Below are 23,726 nucleotides of genomic sequence, written 5' to 3' on the forward strand. Positions count from 1 at the left end.
ACAACAGCTATTTTTAGAAGAATTTGAGCCAATCACAGTATCCATATCTGAGCTAAAAATGTATCTGTTAAAAAGCAAAGATCTACCAGTTGGTATCTGGAAGCAAAGACCCTTGGTTTCACTGTGGGAGGAAATACTTTCACCTAAGAAAGTTCAACCCAACCATAGACTTCAATGGAATCAGGTAAGTGAACCTCCCATTCTCAAAGAAGCTGTCAGTTTGTGTACATTTATAACCAGAAGAGGCTATTCAATTACTTAGTTTACAAATCTGGAATACAGCAAGTAACTTGATGAACAGACAAATGCTTCCATGTCTAGATATGGTAAGTACTGAATCCACTTTCTTGTTGCAAATGAAACTACAAATTGCAAAGAACTAGTCGAATAAATGCTTTCTAAAGAAGTAAATGCATTCATGAGCACTTCATTCAATTTAGAGGTTTTTCTTTTCATCAAATAGTGTTTTGTCTTTGTTTTTTTTTGTTTTGTAATCAGCTACTAAGTTAAAAGTAGCTATACAGGGCCTTAGATTTTTAAGGGAGGAAAAATAGCTAAAATTCATCTTTTCATCCAGTTGGAAATCAGCCATCTATTTTAGCCAAAGGAAACCCTTGGACATAAAGTTCATCAACTTCTTTATCCACTGAATTTATAAATGAAAACACAAGATTAAAAGATGCCAATGGCACAGTCAACTAAAACAGCAATCACTTTCACTAATGTTCCCTCAGTGTAGGTATGTGTGTCTTTTTGGAGGGAATGTAGACCCTTACAGATAGGACAATAGCTCATAGATATATATTTCACCTTTGTTTCATTCTACAGATATGTTTCCCACCTGCTTTCACCTGCTCTTTGTTCATGCAAAAATATGCAAGTACTCACCCAAAACACTCATATCTCACACCAACCCCAATGGAATGACTCTGTAAATGAATCCACAAATCTGTAATTTCGGATTTACCTCGTTACTGGTCCCTGTCTGTTTATAAGCCAGTGATTCAACCAAAGTGTGTGGGGATTTAAAAATATGAAAAATCATAGCTTACCATCCATATGGAAAATTAATTTGTAATGACAGGACAAATACAAGCTACAAATGTCCAAGTTTATAAGCTGATAGTCCATAAACATCTCATTGTGCCACTTCATTTTCCAATTAATTACTGAAATAAAAATACAGTGCAAATGTACTGCAAACACACTTTGGTGAGGATATGTGTCAGGTTTGTCACTTAAGAATGAGAAAACCTTAAGTAAACTCGCTGTACTGTCATTCTAAGTAACACATCCCTGCTACATCAAATTTTTGACTAAATAGCTAAATTTTTAAAAATATTTTGCCTGACCATAAAGTTTATTTGAATCCAGGCAACAATAAGCCATGTTGTAATGTCATCGCTATCTAGAGATATGCTTGATTCTATGGAAGACATGGCTTAAAAATTACACCTGAAATCTTTTTTTTGTAAGTGAAACCATTGATTGACTAAACTAGAGGAGTTTTTTATTTAAAAGAGCACTTTGGTAAAGAGAATTGTTTAAGTGAGCCACCTGCCCCTAAGTAATTTTTTTTTTTTGGTTCAAGATACAAAGTTCCTTAAAATAGTGCACACATTTACATCTCATGCTCATTAAAAAGTAATGAAGAAATGGAAAAGTCATTAACTATTCCTTCAAGTTAACCCATTACCTCCTGAAGGCAAGCTTCATGGCCAATGACCCATTGCATGACAGCAGCACGACCAAAATTTCTTTTTAAATGACTTTAGTTCTTCTGAGAACTGCAGAGCCAAGGCTGCCCGCAGCCCTCAGGGCGGCATCTCTCCTGGTTTCAAATCCCAACCCAAGCCAGAAAGCAACAGCATCCTACCTTTCCCACCCTTTCTAGTTCCATTTGTGCCCAAAAGAACATTGGATGCTTTAGAAGCCAAGCTTCTGGAGTTAATTTTCAGCACTACAAGAAAAGGATTAGGACAAAATGGAATCCAACAGGTAAATCCCCAAGTACAATATTGAAAATTGACCCCTTCATGTCACAGCTAAAACTGGCAACCTCCACCAGTGCTCACAGCTGACTGCACATATAGTCCAGAGCAGCTTTCAGATAAAATGACAAAACCTCAGATATTTTGGAGGAAAAAACCCCACAGTTTATAAAACCAATCGTTTTAGTTCTAACTCAACCATAGGTAATATTAAAGATTTATGGGAGGTTTTCGGGGTTTTTTAAGAAAATTATTTTTTCTCTATTGAGTTCAAAGTGGTTTCAGAACCAAGATGCAGAAAATTAAACCTTTTACAGAAGGTTTAGAGTCGGGTTTAGAGCTGCCTCAGCAAACGCAGTGGATGTACTACTACTACAAACACACTCTGGTTTGTAGTACTTTGGAAACCAAAGGCGAGTCCAAACACATCTGTACATTTTAAAGAACACTTCAACGTTTGGGAAAGATGTCTCACAGTGTTGAGAGCATGCTATTCACAATATGTTTAAAGGAGTTTGGTGAGAGGGTGGGTAGGTTTTAGTGAGGAGGGAAGGAAATCATTTGGTGCATTTCAGATGCAAAGGAAAGTCAGATTCATGCTAAAGCCTCCAACACAATGGAAAAAAAATCCCCAAGGTAAAGCATAATCATAGGCATTCAGACAACCCAGCATCAAGCCTGTTTAAGGACACCATTTCCTTCTTAACGTTACTGTTTTTCATAATAAATACTCATTTTTTGCAGCACATAAGCTGTTAACTGGATTCAAAAACTTTTTGGTGACTTGTTCTAAGAGAGCCGCAGTAGGAAACTGCACACAAGTAGGAAAATATTGTAGACAGAAGAATCTTAAACTGGTTTCATTTTTACCTTCCATTCCCACAAATCTCACCCCCAATTTACTCAGGGTCTCCTGGGATTATTGTTCCTCCCCTTCTCCTAACCCCTCCCATCCCCAATCTTCTCCAGGCTTACTTAACTGATAACTGTATAAACTAAAACAAATGAAGGGAAGAAACACATATCACGATTTGGGGACAAATGACAAATGCTGGCTCCTCTCTCCCACACGCAACCCCTGCCTTAGCCAGCACCTATGCTTTTTAATATGTCTGGAAAGCCATTCATCATTCCTAACTCTCTACTGAGTTGCCGCAGCCAAAGCAGGGCCCCAGCGCGTACTGACCCACCGTTCATGCCACTGTAGACACTCCGGTGATGGGGTGACATGTCCTCTTGCACCTGCCTTCGGAGGGTGCCCTCCCTGCTGCCTCCTCCACTGCCTCCGCCTCCTCCGCCCACGTGTTTGTGTTCGGGGCTCCCCCCATAATGCTGTTTGAGATGCTCTGGGCTGGTGCCCCTGGCTCTGGGTAGATGCTCCAGGCTCCCCCCAAGGGCATGTTTCTGAAGGTGCTCGGGGCTCCCGCCGCTGTGCCTGGCATGTTCAGGGCTGCCCCCAGACCTGTGCTTCTGGAAGTGTTCTGGGCTCCCGCCCAGCACATGCTTGGGCAGTGTTTCAGGGCTGCTCCCCGGGTGCGGGTGCCTCTGCTGCTCAGGACTGCCCTTGCACAAGGGTTTGTGGTGCTCAGGGCTGGGTCCTCTGAGTGCTTTTGGGTGATCTGGGGTCCCAGCGGCCCTGGGTTTCTGTAGGTGCTCGGGGCTGGTGCTCCTGTGCTTGGAGTGCTCCGGGCTGCCCTCGGCACGGGGCTTCTGCAGGTGCTCAGGGCTGCCGCTGCCGGCATGGTGCTTGTGGTGGTCAGGGCTGTCGGTGCTGCCCGTGCTGGATGTGCTGCTTCCGTCCCCCACATCCCTCACACAGGGTGCCGGCGGGGCAGGGAGCTGGCACAGGCTGGCCTGGCTGTCGATGGAGCAACGGCTGCCCGCGCAGCCTGCACCCTTCTCCTCGTCCAGCAGCACGCAGAGCTCCTTGAGCTCCATGTTCTCCTTCACTACCTCCTCCTGCTTCACCTCCAGCTCCTTCAGCTTCTGCAGGTATAAGGCCACTTCCTTGTGCATCACCCCGGCCGTGTAGCGGCCCAGTCTCTGCCACTCCCGGGACACCCGCTTGCCTTTCTGCCGGTCATCATCCAGGAAACAGCAGAGGTCCCTCAGTTCCTGGTTATCCTCCTGGAGTTTCTGGTTGATATCCTGCAAAGAGAGATATAAACATTCAAAGGAAATACACATATGTGGAGTCATCGGGTTGAGATTTCCTGAGAGCAAGGGAGCCTGGAATTGGTTTATTCTCCGTGATGTTAGGGGAGAAGAGGAGAGAAAGCTGAAGATTTATAGCTACCCAGAAAAATAAAAATAGTAAGTATTGGTTATGCTCCTTGCCCCATGCTTTACTTGCATTACCTCATCTGATTTTCACCAAAACACTTAGTGGATAATGATCAGTATGGTTCTTTTACAGAAGGGGAAACTGGACCTCACAAAGCCTCATTTGTCCAAGATCATCCAGGCAGTATTTAGGGAACAGCCAGTTAATTAACTGGAAATCAGTAAAAAGCAAGCCTCCACTGCCCTACCTTCAAGGAAGATGGCTGCTGGTGACCTATGAAAGGCTCGAGAGCTCTAAGGCAACAGACCTTTTGTCAGTGTAAACAAGCACTGCCAGGGTGTTCAGTCCATGACACAGGAGCAGCCCCCAACCCCCCAACAGGGAACAGCACAATTGCCCTCCTGTGACACTTCAGACCTGCACATCAGCCCTACTTGCCATACCCCCTGCATGTCTCCAGGCATCTCCCATGTAACATGGGCAACACTGAGCTCTTGGGTGATAATCAAACTCCTCTCCCCAAATTCAAACTCAGCAAATGCCATATCCACCCATCCTGTTGCTCTTTCTAAGAACCTCTGGTTATGCCTGGCATCTCCTTCTCCCTCACCTTTCGTTTCCAAGCCAAACAAGTGTTTTGAACTCTACCTCTAAAATACACCTTACTTTGTTACTCCCATGCTTAAATCCTTTCAAAGCATCTCACATGGCCCCCAATCCTTAGAATAAAGTGCAAAATCCTCCACGTCTGACAAGGCTCCCAATCCTCCTAACCCAGCCTACTTCTCTACCATGAATGGTGGTTCAGTAATTCATCCACAAACACTTAGTAAGCAACTATTATGAGCCAGGCATCAGCCCAGTGCTGGGGACAGATCAGTGGACACAGCAAAGACCTTGACATCCTATGGCTTTCATTCCAGTGGGAAAGACCAGCAAAAAACTAACAAAGAACATAATGGCCCATAGTGAAAAGCGCTGGGAAGAAGACTAAACCAGGTTAAAAATTACTATTTCTTAAGTGAAGGTACCTCTGCAGAGAAGGAAAGTATCTGAGCAAAGACCTAGGTAAAATGAAGGGGCCAACATCTGAGGGAAGGTGATCCAGGCAGAGAGGACAAGTGTAGAGCCCTGAGGCAAATGTGGCCCAAGCTGCAGGGAGGCCAGTGTGCCCAAAACCCAGTGAGCAAGGAGGGCAGCTGGCAAGCAGTCTGGGAGATGAGGCCCACACGGGGTGGGGGGTGGGGGGTGCCAGGGTTAGGTAATGCCAGGCCTTGTCAGCCATAGGAAGAACTTTGGATTGTTGGTGAGCTGAGGCTAGAGGAGTGCTGTGACTGGATTCATTTTGTACAGGGTCACCATAGTTCTGTGTGTTAAACAGACTGGTGGAGTGGGGAGCACAAGGGAGGAAGACAGGATAAGGTGGGAGCCAGAAGACCAGTTGGAAGGGACTAGGCTAGTCCAGGTAGAGGGAAGTGATGGCGGCTTACATATATGGTAGCAGTGGAGAAGGTGAGAGCATCTCCCCCCATCATGCACTGATCCCCAGCAACACTGGTCTGTTCCAGGGCTGAAGGATGAGCCCTTACCCTCTTTCACTTGGAATGCTTTTCTCAGCCATCTACACACCCTTCAGGTCTCACTTGATAAGTTGCTTTCCCATAGAAGCCATCCCTGACCACTAACCCCCATCTAAAGGTCACTTTCTATGCTCTACAACAACCCCTTAGATTTCCTCCCTCTTTGCACTAATTACAATTTGTAATCACATATGGTTGAGTGTGCTTGTCATGTCTCTGTCCTCACTCGAGTCATGAGAATGGAGTCTGTAACCTGAACATAGCACTCCACAGCAGATACCTGAAACCAAGGAACTTTGAAAATGCACTGTGAAGTTCACATTTATTTGCTGTCCATACATACAGTAAAGGAGCCAATTGTTTCTTGAAGCATCATGGTTTGGTAAAAATGAAATGAGCAGCTACCTAAGATTCCCCCTGCTTTACAAAGCCTGAAAACCTCTGGTCTTACGACTCTGTGATCCAATCCAGAATGAGAACTACTCAGAAAGGCCCTTAATTCTCTTAAACTCAGATTGATTCCAATCTTCCCCTGATAATGACTAGAAAATAAACTATAAAACATCTGCCAGCCACACTCTGGCCTCCTGACAGGCATGAGGCCTAAAATAGGAGATTTTCAAGGACTGGGGAAGCAGAGGCTCTGGTGCAGGTTGGTTCTCAACTACAGTTCAAAGTCTTGGCATTGCTGACAACTCCTTTTCCCTGTTTCTGATGCCTGTCTCTTCCTTTTGCCACTTTCGGATCCCAAGCCTGGCCACTTCCAAAAGCCTCCCACGGGTCTGCCTGCCTTCGTCTGCCCCATCCTCTAACTTCCCTAACCCATTCCAATCCAAGGTCTCCTGAGCCAGACTGATTTTCAAGCACACTCCCTGCATGTTATGTCTCTCCCAAATATCAACCCCCACCAAGTAAAATGAGTAACGCTCTGTCCAGGTCTGAGAGGCTTTCTCCTGACTTTCCACTTTTAGCCCCATCTATCAGCCAGTTATGAACCATGATTATGTCTAGCTTTCCAACCAGAAAAAATACTGTCTTCTCCCTCTATGAGTCACTTAAGAGAAGAGTTTCCTCTGAGCAGTCTCCCCCAGCACTAGAACAGCACCTGGCATGTGGCAGTGCCAGGCACAAATGAATGAGTGAAGTGACTCTCCCACTCAGTGCCTGTAAGACTCACTAGCTAGACCATTCATTGGGCAGCTTTTTTCTTCATTTCTAATGTTGATATCTTAGCTTCCAGAGGACTGATCATTCCAGTGTCTTTCTTTGCATATTTGACACACCTGGCATGGTGCCTTGCATATGGTGAATATTTAATATCTGTTTATGGACTGACCAACCCTTTAGCCTATAGCCAAAAGAGGATATAGCTCTGGTTACTGAGAAAGTATTTCTTATTGTTTTCAGTAAGCCCCTGCTATGTTGGAGTCTACAGTAATAAGAGAATAAATTATCTCGATGTTGATACATTAGGGGAAATTAGAAGCTGTAGATATTCTGAGAAAATAATACTAAATAAAATTAATCTTTCTAAGCTTTAAAAATTAGACCACATTTAGTTTAATCTTAACCCTTCATAGAAAGTTCGTCATGTTCTTCTTCATCTAAATGAATCTCCATCTGAAACTACTTCCCTTTGACTATCCTACAACTATTCCTGATTTCTCCAGAACTGGGGAGTAAACAGGACTCTTGCAGGCTTCAATGAGCTAATGCTCTTTCCAAATGAAGTGAAGTATGCACATCTCCAAATTCCAGTTGAGGTAGAAGGGGTATCAGCCGATTCAGCTTTCTTTATCACAGCTTCTTCTTCCTATTATAAGTTTGCTTGGAAATATTACTTACTCCCCAATTTTGAACTATTTCTTTTTTCTTCTTTGGAACAGCTAAGCAATCAGCTTGATAGTGATTTTCTGAGCTAGTTTCTTCAAATATGCCACTTTATGTCTTGGGCCTTCTTTTTCAAAACACTAAGTGTACTTTTAACATTGCTACAGGCTACCAGATGTTATCCATCTGTCTAAAGTGGACTTTTTAAAAGATTAAGCCCACCTTATAGCATACCACCAAAAATTTTATTCATAAGATTCTCAAGTACTGTATCTGTGGTTAAAGAAGAATGATTTCATGATTTTTTTTTCATTGAAGGATGGGGGAGTGACATGGTGGGGAGCAAGAAGGAAAATTAATGTGCAGCAGATAACAAACCCACAGAAATTTGGTTCCCACAAATCTGCTCCCCATTCCCCAAAATTCCAAGTCAGAACAGCCTGAGTGTTGCTATATGCTCAGCAGTGAACAAACTTGGTTCTCAGGAATCCAGTTCCCTACAACAGCAGAACCCTAATGGGACTCTCCTTTCTCCATATCTTTCATTCATTCCAACTAGAGAATGTTAACTACCCAAAAGAAAAGAAGTCAGTCTATTTTGATTTTATATCTGTGTAACCTTAAGAAAGCTATTTAACCTCACTGGGGTTTCTTCATCTATGTATCATTTAATCCTCATCAAACCTCATGTGGAATGAGCATCCCCGTTGAGCAGAGGAGAAAACTGAGGCGCAGAGAGGTTAACAGCTTGCGCAAGGTGCCCAAATTGTCAGATTCCAAACCCTTTATCTTTCCACTGCCCAACACTGTGCTGCCTTTTAAATGTTTAGGCGTAAATAAGTAAGCAGTTCTAAACCCAGTCACAGGCCCCTCCAAGGAGAAGAACTGATGTTCCCACCTCCCCATGTCTACAGCTGCAGTACCACCTAGTAGCCTTAAAATATTTAGATGCAATTTCTAAGGCAATTCACAGAAAGGGGCATAAAAAAGACAAATGTTGTGGCCTTAATTACCAGAAATTTATAGTCCTCAGTGAGAGTCCCACACCATCAGAAGCTGAGGTTGGGGGTGGGGGGACCCACACACAAAACTCTTCAAGTTAAGCTGAAATAAACATATAGCTATGATGTATTCAGTCAACCATATTTATGGATCACCACGGTGTCTGGGGATGCTCTCAGCTGAGATGATGAGAAGGTAGAACGCTGGCGTCGCAGCAGTTCTTTACCACAACCCCCTCAGGGGTGGGCCAAAGGCCTCCAGGGCTACCATTTTGTGACTGCCTGGGGAGGACAGGAGGGAGTAGAGGCTGCATCAGAAGTAGCCAGCCCCAGCACTCTGACTTTGATAAAGAGGTGGACTAGAACAACTTTTAATACCAATTCATGAATCTAGATCACCTACTTGGAGACTTTCCTACTTGGAGTGTAACCACCCTTAACTGGCATATAGGGATTTCTCTAAATGAGGCTACTAGAATGAAGAACAGCCCCCACCACCACTCTCACATAGCACCCCCCTCACACAGGCAATCCATACAACCTGAAAGAACTTTCAGGTATTTCTGAGCTATTATATTAATTCTCCATACTATTAATATCTTTAGGAAATTAATTAATTAAAACCTCTTCCAAGTTACGTTATAGTTCAAACCATGGGGATTAAATTGGTGGGTTAGGAATTGTGCCTTTGTCCAGCTTTACCTAAGAAACCCAATCCTGGAGATGCACAACTATACATTTACAGTCCCCCCTGATGACAACTACCAATTTCTGCAGCCAAATCTCGTTAAACTTTCCCCTATATTATCATAAGTTATTGTCACACCCCTTGGAGATGGTTATTATCATTTGCATTTCACTGATGAGTAAAATAAGGCTCTTAGAAGTTAATTACCCAGGCTCACCCTCCTGGCAAATGAGTATTCTAGAGGCAAACCCACCTCTGAGATGATCTTTCCATTACACCAGCTTGCCTCTGTTCCCCCAAGAGTCTGGTACTTAATAAATACTCCATTAGTAATGAATTAAACCAAAGGAGAGAGCAGGCCTTGGGATTTCTCTAACTGTGGGATCTTCCTAACTGTACCGATCCTAGGGACCTTATGACAGTCAGTTAGAGCCTGGGAGGGCATCTCCAACGTGGCCTGGGCCCAGCACCCAGGTGAGCATCTGGCGTTCTGCCCCTCCCATTCCTCTCTGCCCCAGAATCCCTGAGCTGGCGCGCTGAGGCCATTAAAGTGTCTACTGCCTAGAAGTGGGGTGGGAATGGAAAGGGGACAAGAACAGCATGTGCCTCCGGGAATTTGCTCCCTGGGGTCCCTGCAGAGATTTCATTTGTGTCTGGCTTCCTATAAACAAAAAACAGAACAATGAGAGGAAGGAATACCAGGAGGCACCAGCGCAAGCGGCGAGGAGAGGAAGTTTGTGGTGCGCGCCGGCAGGGCGGATCCCGGCCCCCGGTCTGCAGCGTCAGGCGCGGCTGGCACCGGCTGAGCTCCCCAAAGAGAGAAGAGAGTTGGTGGGGTTTTTGTATTCTTGTTGGTTCTCTCCCTCTCTCTTCCAAGAAGGAAGTATCTTTGCCTGACACGGGGTATCCATTCAAAACCCTGTGTCTTCCATACTGAGTGCTTTTGCTCACCAGCGAAGCCCCCGCCAGTGCTGGGGAAAATTAACATCAAACTGGGGGTGAGTGGGGGGAGGGAGTCAAGCGTTCAGATGACGACATTCGAAGTCGGAGAAAAGGAAAGCACAGAAAAGGTAGAAAATGTGAGGGCAGAGCGTAAGCTCCTCTGCACCGAGCGACAGAAGCCAGCTCCGAGGGTGGTGCCAGCGGATTCTCTGTGAGCGAATCCCCCTCCAGCCCCTCGAGCCAGCACTGGCGCCCTTTCCTCACCCTCTGCTCTCCAGAGCTGTCGTGGTGCCAGAGCAGCGGTATCCTTGACCCCCAAGGGCGAAGATGCCCCGCACTTGCTCCCTCGCTCGCCTTTTCCCCGGCCTGGCTGTAACCCAGCGTCCCAAAGCAGATTTTCCAGGCTCCCCGGAAACCAAAGGTTCCACATACAAGTCCACTCCCTCCCTACCTTTCAGCATCCTAGGCGCCCACTTCCTCTAGCCACAGATGAGCCGAGTGAGAGCTCGACACTGGCGCGCCCCGTATGGGGAAGAGGGGGGACCACATGGCTCCGAAGTTTGGAAAAGTTTCCAAAGGACTGTAAATGGGGAGCAGGGGTGCTGGCCGGGACAATAGGGAGGATCACCTGTTGACGGAGGAAGGGAAAGTTTGCCTGGCCCCACCTCTCCGGGGTGCCCCGCTCCCCGCCGAGTCGAGCCGAGCCTCCCGGCCTGGCCCCCCGCTCACCTTGAGCCCGCGGATCTCGCCGAGGTGCAGCTGCAGGCGGCGGTTCACCTCGCGGATGAGGTTGCTGTGGTCCAGCATCGCGCTCACCTTCTCGGCTTCCGCGCGCCGCAGGCTGCGGATCAGCTCCTCCTTGCTCCACTGCAGCAGCTCCTCGTCCGACACTTTGGACAGGTCCTCCACCGCGGCGGTGGCGGTCGGGCCGCCAGAGGCTGGGGGACAACTTTCCGCCGCCGCCGCCGTCGCTGCCGCGCCTCCCGCGGCCTTCGACATGGTATCCGTGCAGTGGCAGGTGCGAGTGGGTGGAAGAGGTAAAGCGACTCCCGAAGGCGCGGGCGACGGGGCCGCTTCCGCCCACACCCCTGTGAGCTCGGGCAAGTCAGCTGCACCGCCCGGGAGCCGCTGGGCTGGGGCGGCAGGGGTAGCGCTGGGCAGCCATCCTACCTCGCCATCCCTGCGCTCGCGCCCGCGCACCCCCAGGGCCCGGCAACCACCCGCGCGCTAGTGCCGCGGTGCGTCCGAACTCCGCCTAAGTCCATGGTGAGGGGCGCCGAGGAGCGGGCGGCGCCGCTGGAGGACCTTGGGGACAGGTGGGGATGGCCAGGGGGCCGCTCCGGGCTTCACTCCTCTCCGAGCCGGCTAGAGCGCGCGGGCTCCGCGGAGCCTCCGGGGCTGCTCTAGCGACGATGCCGCTGCTGCCCCCAGAGTTGGGCTCGGCGCGGCGGGCCGGCCGGCTGCGCACCTCCGGCCGCCTTCGCTGCGCCCGCCGCCACTCCTAGGCTGCTCGGGAAAACCTTGGATTTGCAGAGCCAAGTCAAGGAGGGGTGCAGGGTGAGGGCGATAAAGGCTGGACCGGCAGAAGGAGGAGCCTGGAGCCCGTGCAGCCTGCAGCCGGCCGCACCTAGATGCCGCTCGACTGCTTCCCGGGCTCCGGGGACGCGCTCCCTGCTATCCCGCCAGGAAAGGCCGCGGGCGCGGCTCCTCCAGCGCACGGGCGCGGGTGGGGCCAGAGGGGGAGAAGTGTGAGGAGCCGTGGCCGCCGGGGCTCTGGGAGGCTCGCGCGCGCCACCATGTGGAGAATGAAGCTCCCCTCCGTCGCCCCCTGCAAGCCAGGCTATCGACCAGGCAAGGGCAACAGCTGCCGACCGAAATGAGAGATGCTTGGCGTTTAGACGGATTGGGTTTCAAGGAAGATAGGTAGAGGGCCCGAGGGGTAACTGTCTGTGTGTAGAACGGAAGAAGCAGTCGGTGGCAAAATAAAAACTTAAAAACTCGGGAAGTAGGGAGGGACGTTTAAGAAAATCCTAGAGCTCTGTAAAGGGTAAGAGGCCTCAGGGCACTACTCTTTAGGGACCACCCATCCCCACCCCCAAGGCCTTTTGTCTTTTCTAAAAATCCACTACTTTGTGAGAAAGCTTCAGGGGAAAGTACTGGATCTTTTAAGTTTTTATTTGAAAAAAAAAAATCAAACCGTTAAGGGGAAAATAAATACCTCCATCTCCTGCTTTTCGAGGTCTGGATTTTAAGGTCAGCACAGTCACCTCCCCTCTGAGCAAAGCACAGCCCCTTAGGCAAGCTGAAATGCCAGGCAAGGAAATTTCCATTTTCCTCTGTGCCGCAGGCTGCCATGTACTTAGCGGTTGGGCTTTTTATGATGGCAATTTCTGGAAGCGGGTACTCTGTGTCTCTGGGTTCTAAATTTGGGCTTCAAAATTCCCTCCCCGGCCCTAACCAATTCCACCCTCTTATCCACGGAATCGGTTTGGAACTGAAAACATGTCTTTTGCTAGAAAAAAGATGCATTTGGTCATGGGCATGTCATTTAGGTGAATGTTCTCCTCTCCAGGATAGAGGCAGGATCAGAAAACTGCAGGGATCTACCTCCATGGGGCTTCAGAAAACCAGAGTGCAGAGAAAATCATCTCTACCTGGTAGTACGAGGATCTAAATCAGAGTCCCTCCACCAGCTAGCTAGCTGGCGAGTGTGTATCCCCTGAGAAAGCTGCCACCTGTTAAGATATAATCAGTTGAGGACTTCTGGGACCTTGCTTCCTGGAGAGCAAGGAAAGGTGCTCCCTTTAACCTAGATGGTCTTAAAGTTCCCCTCATCTTGATTAAACTTCAGACAGGTTTCTTCCTGATGAGAGTTTCCCTGACTTCCCTTTTCTTAGAGCATCTACTTTAGAAATTTTTTCAGTTTATAAATTCTTTCTCTGTTCTCTTGAGATGGAAATCATCCCCCAGCTTCTCACCAATTTTACCACACAGTACCTGAGAGTCATCCTTTGGAAATGTAATCATCAAGGAATATAACACCCCTATCTGTCTTTTCTCTGGAAAAGTAGTACCTAACTTCAGTATCAGCATGAATCAGCCAACATAGCAACTAATCACAGCGACTAACTCCCCTCTTCCCACTCCCAATATCTTCAGGACTTCCCAGTAAGCTTACCCAGGTCTTAAAATCCTCCTGCCCTTTGTGTCACAGAGCTGGAGCTGAGTTTAGTCTCTCCCTCTCTTCCCTCCCCCTTTCCCTTTCCTGTGCAATAGTCTTAAATAAAGTCTTCCTTGACTGTTTAACTATGTCTAGTGAAATTTTTCTTTGACACATCTCCTTCTGTCATGTACACAGAAGGCTCTCCTCAACACCATTCCTAAGACTACTTTTGGCACAAGAAAGGAAAATAGAAGTTAGAAAAGTGACTCTCACAAGTGTCTCTGTCACTTGTAAGTTCTCATTGAACAAATCATCTAACCTTACTGGACCTCAGACAGCTAATGAGATGATGTTCATGAAATGCTCTATCAAGTTAGCTACCGAAATACTCTTTGTTATTACTGATAGGACATTTGGACAGCTCACTACCTGGAAATAGAAGCCACCACATCTGGCTGTTATTTTGTTTGTTTTCAATCAGTTTTGTTCCTCAAGGAATTCTATTCTAAAATGAAAACAGCCATCCTCCTTTATTGTTAACTGTCTCAGATCAGTTAGCAGCTGATATTAGATAGGCAGATATTAGAAGGCAGATAGATGGCTGAGAGGAGGAATTGGACTTGTTAGGACAAGGAAGAAGGAAACCAAAGAAAAATTTCTCCACAAGTTTACATACCCTAGCAGCTGCTTACTATTGGGCTAGATCACCTTGCTGAGGTTTTAATGTTTCTAATTTTGGTCATTGACTCAGGATAATTATTCAATGAATAATGTTGCTTCATGCTGCTAAGGTCATGTGTGGTGTCAGGAACTTCACTGGGCAGCTAAAAACAGAAATTCAAACAACAGTCACTTAAAGAAGGTATTTGTTTTGTCTGATGTAGCTGATATTCTACAGATGGGCTGTTGGAGGCTGGTGTGATGTCTTTAAGATGTCATTAAAGATAGGCTTCTCTCTGCTCAGCCATCCTTAGTATGGTTGCCTCCTGGCCAGTTTGGCTGCTGGAGCTCTAGCCATCTATCTACACTTGAGGCAGAAAGAAGATAGGGGCAAATGACAAAAGGGCACATGCCGCTTTAAAAAGTTTTCCTGGGCCAAGATGGCGGAGTGAGTAGAGCAGCGGAAATCACCTCCCAAAACCACATATATTTTTGAAAATACAACAAAGACAACTCTTCTTAAAGAGAGACCAGAAGACACAAGACAACATCCAGACTAAATCCACACCTGCGAGAACCCAGCGCCTCATGAAGGGGGTAAGATACAAGCTGCGGCCCAGCAGGACCCGAGCACCCCACACCCCAGCTCCAGGCAGGAAAGGAGGAGTCAGAGCGGGGAGGGAGACGGAGCCCAGGACTGCAAAACACCCAGCCCCAGCCATCCACACTGGACCACAGACAAAGTGCATGTGTGGGGTGCTGAAAACTAGGGAAACAGGACAGTAAGACCTGTGAGCAGATCCCCGCAGCTGGTGCCCCGGGGACAAAGAAAAGTGAGTGATTTTTGGAAGTCACTAACCAGTCTTCCTGAAAAATAATTCAAAATAAAAATCATAAACATGCTGATGGTGATGCAGAGAAATATACAAGAGCTAAGGGATGAAGTCTGGAGGGAGATTACAGACATCCAGAGGGAGATTACAGAAGTGAAACAAACTCTGGAAGGATTTATAAGCAGAATGGATAAGATGCAAGAGGCCATTGATGGAATAGAAACTAGAGAACAGGAACGCATAGTAGCTGACACAGAGAGAGATAAAAGGATCTCTAGGAATGAAACAATATTAAGAGAACTGTGTGACCAATCCAAAAGGAACAATATCCACATTATAGGGGTACCAGAAGATGAAGAGAGAGAAAAAGGGATAGAAAGTGTCTTTGAAGAAATAATTGCTGAAAAATTCCGCAAACTGGGGGAGGAAACAATCGATCAGACCACAGAAGTACACACAACTCGCAACAGAAAGGACACAAGGAGGACAACACCAAGACACAAAATAATTAAAATGCCAAAGATCAACGACAAGGACAGAGTTTTAAAGGCAGGTAGAGAGAAGAAAAAGGTCACCTAAAAAGGAAAACCCATCAGCCTATCATCAGACTTCTCAACAGAAACCTTACAGGCCAGAAGAGAATGGCATGATATATTTAATGCAACGAAACAGAAGGGCCTTGAACCAAGAATACTGTATCCAGCACGATTATCATTTAAATATGAAGGAGGGATTAAACAATTCCCAGACAAACAAAAGTTGAGGGAATGTGCCTCCCACAAACCACCTCTACAGGGTATTCTAGAGGGACTATTCTTCATGGGAGCACTTCTAAGACAAAACAGATGTCACCAGAGAAAATAAAATCACAGCAAAGAAAGCAGACCAACCAAATACTAACTTAAGTCAAAAAATAAATTCAACTACCCACAAAAAGCAGTGAAAGGAAACACGAAAGAGCACAGAATAAAAAAACCAAAATATAAAGAATGGAGGAGGAGGAGGAATAAGAAGGGAGAGAAGAAAAGAATCTCCAGACAGTGTATATAACAGCTCAATAAGTGAGCTAAGTTAGGCAGTAAGATACTAAAGAGGCTAACCTTGAACCTTTTGAAACCACGAATCTAAAGCCTGCAATGGCAATAAGTACATATCTTTCAATAGTCACCCTAAATGTAAATGGACTGAATGCACCAATCAGAAGACACAGAGTAATAGAATGGATAAAAAAGCAAGACCCATCTATACGCTGCTTACAAGAAACTCACCTCAAACCCAAAGACATGCACAGACTAAAAGTCAAGGGATGGAAAAACATATTTCAGGCAAACAACAGAGAGAAGAAAGCAAGCAGGGGTTGCAGTACTAGTATCACACAAAATAGACTTCAAAACAAAGAAAGTAACAAGAGATAAAGAAGGACACTACATAATGATAAAGGGCTCAGTCCAACAAGAGGATATAACCATTCTAAATATATATGTACCCAACACAAGAGCATCAGCATATGTGAAACAAATACTAACAGAACTAAAGGGGAAAATAGAATGAAATGCATTCATTTTAGGAGACTTCAACATGCCACTCATCCCAACGGATAGATCCACTGGACAGAAAATAAGTAAGGACACGAAGGCACTGAACAATGCACTAGAACAAATGGACCTAATAGACATCTATAGAACTCTATATCCAAAAGCAACAGGATACACATTCTTCTCAAGTGCACATGGAACATTCTCCAGAATAGACCACATACTAGGTCACAAAAAGAGCCTCAGTAAATTCCAAAAGATTGAAATTCTACCAACAAACTTTTCAGACCACAAAGGTATAAAACTAGAAATAAATTCTACAAAGCAAACAAAAAGGCTCACAAATGCATGGAGGCTTAACAACATGCTCCTAAATAATCAATGGATTAATGAACAAATTAAAATAGAGATCAAGGAATATGCGGAAACAAATGACAACAACAACACAAAGCCCCAACTTCTGTGGAACGCAGTGAAAGCAGTCTTAAGAGCTAAGTATATAGCAATCTAGGCACACGTAAAGAAGGAAGAACAATCCCAAATGAATAGTCTAACATCACAATTATCAAAACTGGAAAAAGAAGAACAAATGGGGACTAAAGTCAGCAGAAGGAGGGACATAATAAAGATCAGAGAAGAAATAAACAAAATTGAGAAGAATAGAATAGCAAAACTCAATGCAACCAAAAGCTGGTTCTTTGAGAAAATAAACAAAATAGATAAGCCTCTAGCCAAATTTATTAAGAGAAAAAGAGAATCAACACACATCAACAGAATCAGAAACGAGAATGGAAAAATTACGACAGACTCCACAGAAATACAAAGAATTATTAAAGACTACTATGAAAACCTATATGCTAACAAGCTAGAAAACCTAGAAGAAATGGACAACTTCCTAGAAAAATACAACCTTCCAAGACTAACCAAGGAAGAAACAGAAAATTAAACAAACCAATTACAAGCAAAGAAATTGAAGCGGTAATCAAAGAACTACCCAAGAACAAAACCCCTGGGCCAGATGGATTTACGTCAGAATTTTATCAGACATACAGAGAAGACATAATACCCATTCTCCTTGAAGTTTTCAAAAAAAATAGAAGAGGAGGGAATACTCCCAAACTCATTCTATTAAGCCAACATCACCCTAATACCAAAACCAGGAAAAGACCCCAACAAAAAGGAAAATTACAGATCAATATCCCTGATGAATGTAAATGCAAAAATACTCAATAAAATATTAGCAAACCAAATTCAAAAATATATCTAAAGGATCATACACCATGACCAAGTGGGATTCATCCCAGGGATGCAAGGATGGTACAACATTCAAAAATCCATCAACATCATCCACCACATCAACAAAAAGAAGGACAAAAAAACCACATGATCATCTCCATATATGGTGAAAAAGCACTCAACAAAATTCAACATCCATTCATGATAAAAAATATCAGCAAAATGGGTACAGAGGGCAAGTACCTCAACATAATAAAGGCCATATATGATAAACCCACAGCCAACATCATACTGAAAAGTGAGAAGCTGAAAGATTTTCCTCTGAGATCAGGAACAAGACAGGGATGCCCACTCTCCCCACTGTTATTTAACATAGTACTAGAAGTCCTAGCCATGGCAATTAGACAAAATAAAGAAATAGAAGGAATCCAGATTGGTAAAGAAGAAGTTAAATTGTCACTATTTGCAGATGACATGATATTGCACATAAAAAACCCTAAAGACTCCACTCCAAAACTACTAGAACTTATTTCGGAATACAGCAAAGTTGCAGGATACAAAATTAACACACAGAAATCTGTGGCTTTCCTATACACTAACAATGAACCAATAGAAAGAGAAATCAGGAAAACAATTCCATTCACAACTGCATCAAAAAGAATAAAATACCTAGGAATAAACCTAACCAAGGAAGTGAAAGACCTATACCCTGAAAACTACAAGACACTCTTAAGAGAAATTAAAGAGGACACTAACAAATGGAAACTCATCCCATGCTCTTGGCTAGGAAGAATTAATATAGTCAAAATGGCCATCCTGCCCAAAGCAATATACAGATTTGATGCAATCCCTATCAAGTTACCAGCAACATTCTTCAATGAACTGGAACAAATAGTTCAAAAATTCATATGGAAACACCAAAGACCCCAAATAGCCAAAGCAACCCTGAGAAAGAAGAATAAAGTGGGAGAGATCTCATTCCCCAACTTCAAGCTCTACTACTAAGCCACAGTAATCAAGACAATTTGGTACTGGCACAAGAACAGAGCCACAGACCAGTGGAACAGATTAGAGACTCCAGATATTAACCCAAATATATATGATAAATTAATATTCGATAAAGGAGCCATGGACATACAATGGGAAAATGACAGTCTCTTCAACAGATGGTGCTGGCAAAATTGGACAGCTACATGTAAGAGAATAAAACTGGACCATTGTCTAACCCCATACACAAAAGTAAATTCAAAATGGATCAAGGACCTGAATGTAAGTCATGAAACCATAAAACTCTTAGAAAAAAACATAGGCAAAAATATCTTGGACATAAACATTAGTGACTTCATGAACATATCTACCCAGGCAAGGAAAACCAAAGCAAAAATGAGCAAGTGGGACTATATCAAGCCGAAAAGCTTCTGTACAGCAAAAGACACCATCAATAGAACAAAAAGGTACCCTACAGTATGGGAGAATATATTTGTAAATGACAGATCTGATGAAGGCTTGACATCCAAAATATATAAAGAGCTCATGCACCTCACAAGCCAAAAGCAAATAATCCAATTAAAAAATGGGCAGAGGAACTGAACAGACAGTTCTCCAAAAAAGAAATACAGGTGGCCAACAGACACATGAAAAGATGCTCCACATCGCTAGTTATCAGAGAAATGCAAATTAAAACCACAATGAGATATCACCTCACACCAGTAAGGATGGCTACCATCCAAAAGACAAACAACAACAAATGTTGGCGAGGTTGTGGAGAACAGGGAACCCTCCTACACTGCTGGTGGGAATGTAAATTAGTTTAACCACTGTGGAAAGCAGTATGGAGGTTCCTCAAAATGCTCAAAATAGACTTACCATTTGACCCAGGAATTCCACTTCTAGGAATTTACCCTAAGAATGCAGCACTCCAGTTTGAAAAAGACAGATGCACCCCTATGTTTATCACAGCACTATTTACAATAGCCAAGAAATGGAAGCAACCTAAGTGTCAATCAGTACGTAGATGAATGGATAAAGAAGTGGTACATATACACAATGGAATATTATTCAGCCATAAGAAGAAAAAAAATCCTACCATTTGCAACAATATGGATGGAGCTAGAGGGTATTATGCTCAGTGAAATAAGCCAGGTGGAGAAAGACAAGTACCAAATGATTTCACTCATCTGTGGAGTATAAGAACAAAGGAAAAACTGAAGGAACAAAACAGCAGCAGAATCACATAACCCAAGAAGGGACTAACAGTTACCAAAGGGAAAGAGACTGGGGAGAATGGGAGGGTAGGGAGAGATAAGGGTGGGGAAAAAGAAAGGGGGTATTATGATTAGCATGTATAATGTGGGTGGTGGGGGAAAGAGGAGGGCTGTGCAACACAGAGAAGACAAGTAGTGATTCTACAACATTTTGCTATGCTGATGGACAGTGACTCTAATGGGGTTTGTGGGGGCGACTTTGTGTAGGGGAGAGCCTAGTAAACATAATATTCTTCATGTAATTGTAGATTAATGATAACAAAAAAAGGGGGGGATTACTCCCTGATAGGATAAAATTAACTGCAAATCAACGATTAATGCATGCTTTACATATCCTTAATTTTGATCTTTTAAAGGGTGTCAGATGATGTTATGGAAGTACATTTTTCTGATAATATTTCTTTCTCTTAAAAACAAAAAGGAGTTCCTGTGTGGTGGTTTCCAATAGGTTCTTCACAATGGTATAAAGGTCATATCAAAGTGTGGGCAAAGGGTTTGTTTGTGTTTATACAAAGGATCAAAGCCTAATTTGGCTACCCAGAAAACGAATTAAGATACGATATGAAGGAGAACTTCCAACGTCAACATCCTCTGGAAGAGTCATTCCAGAAGATGATCATCAAAAAACTTCAACAAAGATCCTAGCGCTGTTGCAGTTGTAGCTGCATTCATCCCACCAGTTCCTGGACTTGCCATTGTAATGAAGAAGGAGATATCTAAGCTGGCCTGTGCACACAGTAAAACAACAAATTTGACTGGATCTATACTGTCGGAACTCAACCAAGAATTAGGAGAAGTGCAAGTTGCAGTGCTCCAAAATCATGCGACTATAGACTATCTACTGTTAAAAGAACATATGGGATGTGAACAGTTCCCAGGAATGTGTTGTTTTAATTTGTCTGATTTTTCTCAAACTATTCAAATTCAGTTGACAATATCCATCATATTATTGATAACTTTTCACAAATGCCTAGGGTACCTAACTGGTTTTCTTGGTTTCACTGAATATGGCTGGTAATTGTAGGTCTGTTTTTGTTATGTATCTGTATTCCTATTCTGTTAATGTGTGTACGCAATTTAATTAGTAGTTTGGTAAAACCTATGCATGCTTATGTTACTCTACAAGAAGTTATGTCAAAGAAATAATCAATATTCCCATGTTTTCTTCTGTCTGCTACTTCTATAGCTTTTCTTCTTCCTTCCTAATTACAGCCCTTTAGTAGAATTCATGCCTCATATCGAAAATTACCAAGTATCATAATTCTTCCAAGTGGTAAAGATACCTCAAGACAAATGCTGGGCATAGAAGCCACAGGGCATAAATCTGCAAAGAAGTAAAAAGTTAACCTTTTCAAAGAATATTGCTTCTCTCTCACTTACCAACTTTACATTTCCCTTTATGGTCCCAGAAGATGGCTGGTTAGTCACAGATGGGTAAGATTCCTCAAGGGAGGAACAACCTAAGACAGGCACAGTCTCAGGGGGGCCATCAGGTGAGAAATTGGGGATCAACAGAGGTGAGGCTTAGAACCTCACGCTCCCTGTTTTGAGAGAAATCTTCTGCATCTGTGGATGTTTTGTTGCCCTTGTCTAGCTTGGATTAATACTTAGTCTATAGGCACACACCTGATCATCTACATTTGCCCTCTTACAGCACTAAATTATGTTTTCTACCTTTATCTTGCATCTACCTACCACTTCAGCATTTTATTTAAAATAATAATAATAATAATAATGGAGAAATGTGGGATTCACATATAAATCAAGTATAAAAATAAAATGAATAATCATATCTGACTTGATTGTTTATAGTTCATAATGCGTGATCAAAACCAAAAGTTTCTGTGATATGACTGCCCTTGCACTGTTCACCATGTAAGAACTTATTCACTATGTAAGAATTTGTTCACCATGTAAGAACTTTTTCATTATGCTTCAGAAGATTGGAGCCTGTTGAGAATTAGGCTTGGAGTTGATTAATGATTGTGCATGGAGTCCCCTATACAGAATTTTATTGTTGTTAACAACCATTTGATCAATAAATATGAGAGATGCCCTCTCAAAAAAAAAAAAAGTGAATCTCTTTTATATCCTAATAGCCAGGGCGTGACATATGACAACCTCCCAGCTTCAAGGGAAGCTAAGAATTTTTTTTTAAGTTAAGCACATCAGTGATACAACTAAAAAATTAGAGTTCTTATAATATGAGTTAAGAAAACAGGTATTGGATAGGCAACTAACAGTCTCATATGTAACCTTAAGTGGGGAACCCTTTATTGCAAATGGAGGTATCTAAAAAACCAGTCGTTAAGTCCAGATGGTTTTATCTCATATGTTGTTTTGACTTAACTCTGTTCTATCACAGCTCACTACTCGCCCGCCAGCCCAGGTTCTCACTGGGTTTCACCTGACCCTCCTCCCTGGGTCTTCTGACTCCAGCATCACCTCTCAAATCTGCTTTCCACACAACTGTTGGGTGAACTATCCAAAAAGTCAAGTCCAGCTGCTTCACCCCTAACGTAGATAGAATCATTGCTCATAATTCTTCACAACTTCTGTGTATAATTTATACCATTCTCTGCCATGTGAGTTCGCAGCAGCTTCCACGGAGCGGAGTCACTCTTCCCTCCCCGGTAATATGGTGCTTGGCTAGGGACTTGCTTTGCTAGTGGAATGCGGGTGCACCTGAGTGTATCCCTTTTTTGATGAGCCTCCAGAGGCATCTGTTTGCCTCCTCACCCTCCTGTACTGACACACTGCACTGGGAGAAGAGCTAACCTTGAGCAGCTGCTCTTCCTTCATAGGGGCCCCACATGGCCAACCTGAAGTAGAGCCACCTTCCCCTTGAAAACTCACAGATCTATGGTGAGAATATGTGATTGTTGTTTAAGCCACTGAGTTTTGGGGAGATATACTGTGCAGCACTAATGCAATAGCTAGCAGATACAACTCTCCTGCCTAAATCCCTTCAGTGGCATCTCAGCGCCCCTCCACAGAGCAAAGTCACCTTCCTTAGCAGAGCATGTAAGATGGGCACTGTCTGGCCCTTGCTACTTCTCCAGCTCCACTTCCCACTGGATCCTCCCACAGGCATCATTGTCTCTTAGTTCATACTTTGCCAGTGCCAGACTGCCCATAGCTCCCTGTCAGCACACTCCATACCTTTGTGTCCCCAGTTGCTATTCTCTCATTCATGGACTGTGTTCCCTGCCTTTTTCCCTGGACAACTCCCACTGAATCCTCCCACAGGCATCATCTCCTCCATATCATAACCCTTGCATCAGTTCACACTTCTCCAATAAAATCAGAGGTGAGTATCCTTCTCCACCCCCATAACCTACAGTGCATACCTGTAACCCAGCACCTAAAACAGAATACCAAGCTGCAGGGCATTACAGGTGAAGGCTCAGACTAACCCAGCCCAATCTCAGCAAAATAGTTTAACTCCAGCTAGAATTTAATATTATTTCTTTTCTGCTCTCTCCAAACCTTAAGGACTTCTAAACTCTCTAATGCAATTAGGACTGCTATTGAGGACATTGCTAAATATATCCCATGATGCCTAATTATGACACTGGACCCTAATCTATCTGGTTTCTTGGCAGCTCATTAGTTTTAATCTTACAGACACTGTGAATTACGCAATTGGTGTGTGTTCCTCATTGCACTAGCTGCTGGGAAGTCAGATCTAAACTGCAGCTCCTCCTCAGCAATTTAGA

At 44.1% G+C, this 23,726-nt stretch overlaps 1 protein-coding gene across 6 annotated transcripts in view; it reads right to left on the reverse strand.

Moving 5' to 3' along the window:
- CCDC85A (coiled-coil domain containing 85A) overlaps positions 1 to 12,894 on the reverse strand; it is a 193,652-nt gene extending 180,758 nt beyond the window's left edge. For 3 of the 6 annotated variants that reach the window (XM_036926051.2, XM_036926050.2, XM_036926049.2), the window contains exons 1-2: positions 11,046 to 12,894; positions 3,182 to 4,139 (exon numbers count right to left, since the gene is read on the reverse strand). In XM_036926051.2, the coding sequence (XP_036781946.1) occupies positions 3,182 to 4,139; positions 11,046 to 11,315 (1,228 nt within the window). In that variant the 5' untranslated portion in view covers positions 11,316 to 12,894. The remainder of the gene's footprint in view (positions 1 to 3,181; positions 4,140 to 11,045) is intronic. The other 3 variants (XM_036926052.2, XM_036926054.2, XM_036926053.2) reach the window with 3 other exon arrangements.
- Between the last annotated feature and the right edge of the window lie 10,832 nt (positions 12,895 to 23,726).

This window comes from Manis pentadactyla, chromosome 2, assembly GCF_030020395.1.
Source record: "Manis pentadactyla isolate mManPen7 chromosome 2, mManPen7.hap1, whole genome shotgun sequence".
NCBI lineage: Eukaryota > Metazoa > Chordata > Mammalia > Pholidota > Manidae > Manis > Manis pentadactyla.